Raw genomic sequence first — 5,467 nt, forward strand, 5'->3', positions numbered from 1 at the left:
CTTGTCTAGTTAAGAGGCTGGCTCCATTTCTTGGTACTCCTGCAGCCTAGCCTTTTACATTCAGAGATCAATTTTGTAATTTTCATGACTGTGTTAACAAATGGAACTGTGACTTTTTCACAAAAGAAAAATGTTCCTTAGAGTCCTTCCAGTTCCTCTAAGTGCCTTGAGCCCGGTACCTGGGCCTTCTAACCCAGGGCAACCAGGTGAACTCTCCCTACTGAGACTCTGGCTCAGTGGGAGGTCTGACTCTCTCCTCGACTTCCAGGGCTTTCCAGCACTTTCCCCTGGGAGCATCAGCCCGCACAGGACCAAGGCAGCCAGGGTTCTTGGCACAGCTGGCACACAATTCACACACCTCCGTTACCAGGCTGGCAGGCAGCCCCGGAAAAGGACAGAGAAACACACAAGTGGACTGGAGTCTGCTGAAACTTGCCTTTTACAGGCCCCCCTCCCTCTCCTTTTATTTCACAGCACCGATGAGACTCAACCATTTTAACAAACTTTTTTTTATTAGAAAAGTAAAAAATATTGCATAGGTCTTAATACTTGAACATCAAGTGTATTCATGAACAGCAAGTATCTTCATGTAAACAGTTCTAGATGGAAGACCCAGATGGCACTCCTCGGGGGGAGGGGTTCCAGCCCCCACCCCAATCCCACCCCATCCCCTCACAGCTCCACTCCTCAGCACATACCGGGGGATGGGCAAACGCAGCTCCTAGGTGTAGTTATTCTTCAGGTGTCAAAGATCCCCAAGTGACCCCCACATCACCCCTTCCTCCTTACATTCATGCGTCTGTAAGATAGCTGCCTAGGACAGGTCAGTAGTGAAGCTCTGATCAAAAAAACAAAAGCTACAAAAACAAAGAACACATTTGGCCCCTTCAGACCGTGAGATACACAAACCACCTTGACCTCCCCCCCTCCCACCAGGGCCGCTACCAGGAGCACACACCCCTTGCAGAGGCCAGCGCAGCCCAGCTGCTCACCTGGCTGTCACACCACTGTTGTCGTAACTGTCAGTTCACAATAAAAATAATAAGGTACATGCTACATACACCTCCAGCCGGAAGCCCGGTTGGCCCCTAAGCCTTTGTTTCATGCTACAGTACTGAGGGGCATATACCCCCGCCGGGGGCCACCTGCACACCTCAGAGCTTCCATGGAAACACAATGTTCCCCACCACCTCAACCTTCCTCCCCACAGGTGGCTGTTGTCAGTTTTCTAACGACAGGCCTCAGTCCCTCGGCTCCTGCCTGCCAAAGTCCACCTCAAAAGTTCAGTTGTCTCTGCCATGGGGGCAGGTCGGCCCCCCCGGCCCAAGTTCAACACTCCTCTATGAGCAGTTGCTCCGAGCTGTACAGCTTTTTCTTGATGACTCGGAAGCCGGTGCTCAGCGTCAGGGACTGGCTGAAGCCGGGCACGAAGGTGGAGTTGGCGGAGCTGAACAGGCCCTGGATCTTAGGCCAGAGGCGTGAGTCCAGGCGCAGCACGAGGGTCAGCTGGAAGGTGGGCACCAGGCTGGGGTCGAGGGCCAGCTGGCCGACGCTGTGGCAGCTCTTGCCTTGCTCTACGCAGACGTCCAGCAGCGCCCCCCGCAGGCCGCACGGCTCGCTGTAGGCCAGGCGCAGTAGTTCCTTGCCCACCTGGCTCACCAGCTGGCCAGGCATCAGCAGGCGCGCTGGGCGCCGCGAGCCCAGCCGCGCCTGGGACAGGCTCTCCTGCAGCAGCTGCATCAGGCTGGCACACAAGTGCTCATCCTCAGGGTCACTGAGCAGCTCGAAGTCGGGCAGGGACACCCCGTCCAGGTATGCCGAGTCTGGTAGGGAGAACACACAGGAGAGGGATTTAAGAGCGGCTCCGAAAGGGGGAGGTGCTATTTCGTTAAGAAACCAACACACTCCTTCCCACTCCGTGCCTCGGTTTCTGCCCCACATTCGTACCCTATACTCCAATCCCCGTTCCTCCATCCCGCCGCCCCATCCGCAATCGGGGTTCCGATGGGATATGAAGCCGAGGCTGCGCTGACTCCTTCCAGAGCGGCGCTTTCTCACCTCCCCGGCCCCTCGAGTCCAGTCTCCGCCCACGGCTTACCTTCCTCCGGCCCAAAGCCACTGTTGCTGCTGTCCAGGGACTCGCAGTCCGAGCTCTCCAGGCTCGCGCAGCGGCCAAGCCCCTCTTCTCGGGCCGCCGACCCCCAGGCTGAGCGCGGCGGCTGATCTGGGGTGGGATTTCGGGACAAGGACGACGACGAAGAGGACGACGACGACGAGAAGCGATCCCAAAGGCTAGGCATGATGAGGACGGACGCCAGGACGTTTGCAGATGAGCTCTGGATGCGGGACCGCAGAAAATGCTGTAAGACAGGAGGGGCACGGACCCGGCGTCAGTCTGGGGGCTGGACCAGACTGAGAGAGCTGGGGACCCGCAGGACTGAGGCCTTCCCACGCAGGGATCAGCACACACAGAAGGGACACTTACCAGCTAGCTCCGTCAGCGAGAACTGCTAGGGCAAGTGCGTACCGCCGCTTGAATTAGTGCTCGAACTGGTACCAACCCCCGAGCGCTGCCCAGACCTGTCCCTTCTACCCACCCTCACCTCCCCCCTGGCCTGCAGCGGTCTCTAGCACCAGCGCCGAGAGGCCTATAAGGACTAGCGCGGAGAGACCACGCCCCCTCGGCGCCGCGGCCCAATCCAGATCCGGGAGTGTGGCTCCCCTAAGCCAATGGGCTCGGGGCGCACGTTCGCAACGTTCTCTCCTGCCTGGTGACAGAGGTCTGGCCCCGCCCCCGTTGAGCCCCGGAACGCTCCCAGCCGAACCCAGAGCGGCGGCCACGCCCCCTTTCTGGAAGGGATCCGCGGCGGCTGCAGCTGCCAAGGTCCCCGAGGGCGCTCGCGGCAGGGGAGGATCAAGGAAAGACTTGTTTATTATAGGGTCCTGTTGCTGGGGGAGGGGGTAGCCGTGACCGCGCGGGGGGAAAGCCAGGGGCACTTGAGGGGGTGGCGGGCCGGGAAAACGGTTGCCCCCAGCGTCTGGGAGCCTGCGACTACAGGCACAAGTAGGCGCTCGGATGGATGCCTGTGGGACGGCGGCGCGGGGAGCAGACGTTAAACCCGGCAAACCCTCGTGCCTAGCGCACGTACCCCACGCTAACCCGGCCTTGCAAAGGGTCGGAATATGGGGGTGGGGTCCAGACTGGGCAGCTCGGGACACCGAGCTCTGTCTTCCTTGCAGCCCCACCTGCCCGATAACTCTACAGCCTCAGGGGATGGGTTAATGGGGTAGGTCCGTGCCCCGCATGATCCCCGTCCCAAATCGTGTCCGCTCCCACCCCCAACTGCTTCCAAGGAGAGGAGTTGGGGAGGGTGGCTAGAAAAGTGTTGTTGGGCTAGGGTTCCTAGCGCCTGGACTTGGGGGCTGAGAACGGGGACCCATACCAGAAGGACACACGGACCCTCAGCGAGTCCGACCAAACCGACCGCTGTGCGGTAGTGTCTCCCCCGCCCGCTGTGCCGGAGAGTCCCCGGGCGTCTGCCGGGTCCTAGCGCCCCTCCCTTTCCATGCGCTTTGTGTAAAAGACCCGGAGAGTTGCATCAGGACCAAGGACCTAGATCTCCGGAAAAAACCAGGAGTGCAATGGCCATCCCCTGTTTCGTCATTCAGGCGGGGCCACAGGAAATCTGGCCTGACGGTGGTGCTCGGACACGAATCATGATTGCTGAGGGTGGGAGGAGGTTCGGATGGACTCGACCTTTATGTCTTTAAAGGCTTATCAATCTGGGACACCGGGATCCCGATGGAAGAGGAAACCAATTTTACATCAGACGCTCCCACTCCCACAGCCTAACCAGATCTGACCGGCAGGCCTCGCCTCGGGGGCGGGCTTGCGCGTGACAGACGACACTTGCTGGAGGTCGGGCCCCTGCCATCCCCACCCCCACCCAATTAAAAAAAAAAAAAAAAAAGGCTGAGCCGTGGGCCTTTCGGGCAAACCAAGACCTGAGCTGGAAAGGACCGGAATTCAAGCCCTGCACCCCATCCCCATTTTCCAGATGGAAGAACCGCCTCTGGAGACAAATTTATGGATAAAAAATAAATTAGGGGAATCAGATTAGAAGATAGTGTTAAGACTGCTGCACAATAGAATAATAGTCTCTTAGCCGCTAGGGTGCTGAAAGCCTGAACACTGTCCTTTTCTTCCTGCCCTCGGACCTCTGATCACTTGCTGAGAGCCTTAAAGACCCCAGGGTCAGGGCGCTTTGGGGAAGTGCTTGGGGGCCTGGTGGTAGATGATGTTCTTTTGAAATCACCCTTTACTGTTGTGGAGTGATCCCTATGGATGTATCTTTTTGTCACCCAGACAAAAAGAAGATCAGAGTATGAATCCCTCAGAGTACCATTTGCCTTTCCCACCAGGCAGACTGGGCTGGGGACACTTGAGACAGAAGAAAATAGATTTTGGGTGTTTTTCTTTTTTCCTCTCTCTCTCTCTCTCTCTCTGGCAGAAATTTAAAAAGGAAATGTTTCAGAAAAAAAAAATGTGGGACACTAAGAAATAGATGTTTTTGAAAAAGTGGATATTCATAAACGAAAGAATCCAGAGCCAGTTTGGAGAGGTCAGTTCATTAGGAATCATTCATTTTCAGTAAACACCATCATGAGTAGTGTGTTAACACCTTTTTTTATTCACTGTCTCATTCTGTTAATAAAACAGTTTTTCCTAAATGGGAAGGACTGTGTTAATGAGCACTGAGTAATTTTGTTTCTTTTCAGAGAAATCCATCAATGTTGTCTCATTGTGTTTTTAGAAAGTGATGAAAAAAGGACCAGCAGTCTTAACCCTGGAGGTTTTTCCCAGAGTAGGAGGGAATGGGCTACAGGATAAGGGTAAATGATCACCTGCTAGGAGGCCTGGCTGAGGTCTGGCTAGGGAGACTCCAGATGGCTTTCTGCGCTTACACTTTTCCTCCTGGAAGGAGCGGGCAAAGCCCCACACCATTGTCTGCCAGGAGAACCTTTGGACCTAGACAAGGGATTTCTTAACTGTTAGCCCCTCTGTGGAGTCAGGGTGAAGGGCATTGGTTCATCATGTGAGGTGAAGGATGGGATCCCTCCCACCTGGCTGGGGCTGGAAAGACTTCATTACCACCTCACACGCTGCTCTCACACTGAAACAGGTGGGGAATGTAGGGAACACCGAAAATGGGGGAAACTCCTGGGGAGGAGGCAGCTCTGTCTCCTAGTCTCTGAGCTAGGCCTCTTCGGAAACCTCAAAGATCCTATGAACCCTGCGTTTGGTGTGCTTCTCTTTCCCTCCTCTTCTCCTTGGGCCGAAGCTGGCTGAGGTCAGATGTGTCTGAACGCGTTCCTGCCCGCAGCCGTGGAGACCCAGCTGTGGCATCTCTGCCACCAAGAAGCCATCCCCAGCACGTCCACCCCAGACCTCCGGTCCTGTAGGTGC

General features: G+C 56.2%; 1 protein-coding gene across 1 annotated transcript; it reads right to left on the reverse strand.

Moving 5' to 3' along the window:
- Positions 1-491: 491 nt before the first annotated feature.
- DDIT4 (DNA damage inducible transcript 4) lies at positions 492-2,646 on the reverse strand. The gene is made up of 3 exons (XM_008696017.2): positions 2,486-2,646; positions 2,099-2,360; positions 492-1,823 (listed from the first exon to the last, which is right to left on the reverse strand). Exons 2-3 carry the CDS (start codon positions 2,298-2,300, stop codon positions 1,330-1,332), a joined length of 696 nt encoding a protein of 231 aa, XP_008694239.1. The 5' UTR covers positions 2,301-2,360; positions 2,486-2,646; the 3' UTR covers positions 492-1,329.
- Between the last annotated feature and the right edge of the window lie 2,821 nt (positions 2,647-5,467).

Source organism: Ursus maritimus, unplaced genomic scaffold, assembly GCF_017311325.1.
Source record: "Ursus maritimus isolate PB19 unplaced genomic scaffold, ASM1731132v1 scaffold_7, whole genome shotgun sequence".
NCBI classification, from domain to species: domain Eukaryota; kingdom Metazoa; phylum Chordata; class Mammalia; order Carnivora; family Ursidae; genus Ursus; species Ursus maritimus.

What these genes read in the sequence shown, in the direction of transcription:
- DDIT4 (XM_008696017.2), bottom strand. Translation starts at nt 2,300, where the DNA reads ATGCCTAGCCTTTGGGATCGCTTCTCGTCGTCGTCGTCCTCTTCGTCG. An exon ending in TGGCTTTGGGCCGGAGGAAG is followed by an intron (nt 1,824 to 2,098) that starts GTAAGCCGTGGG and finishes TCTCCCTACCAG; the next exon opens with ACTCGGCATACCTGGACGGG.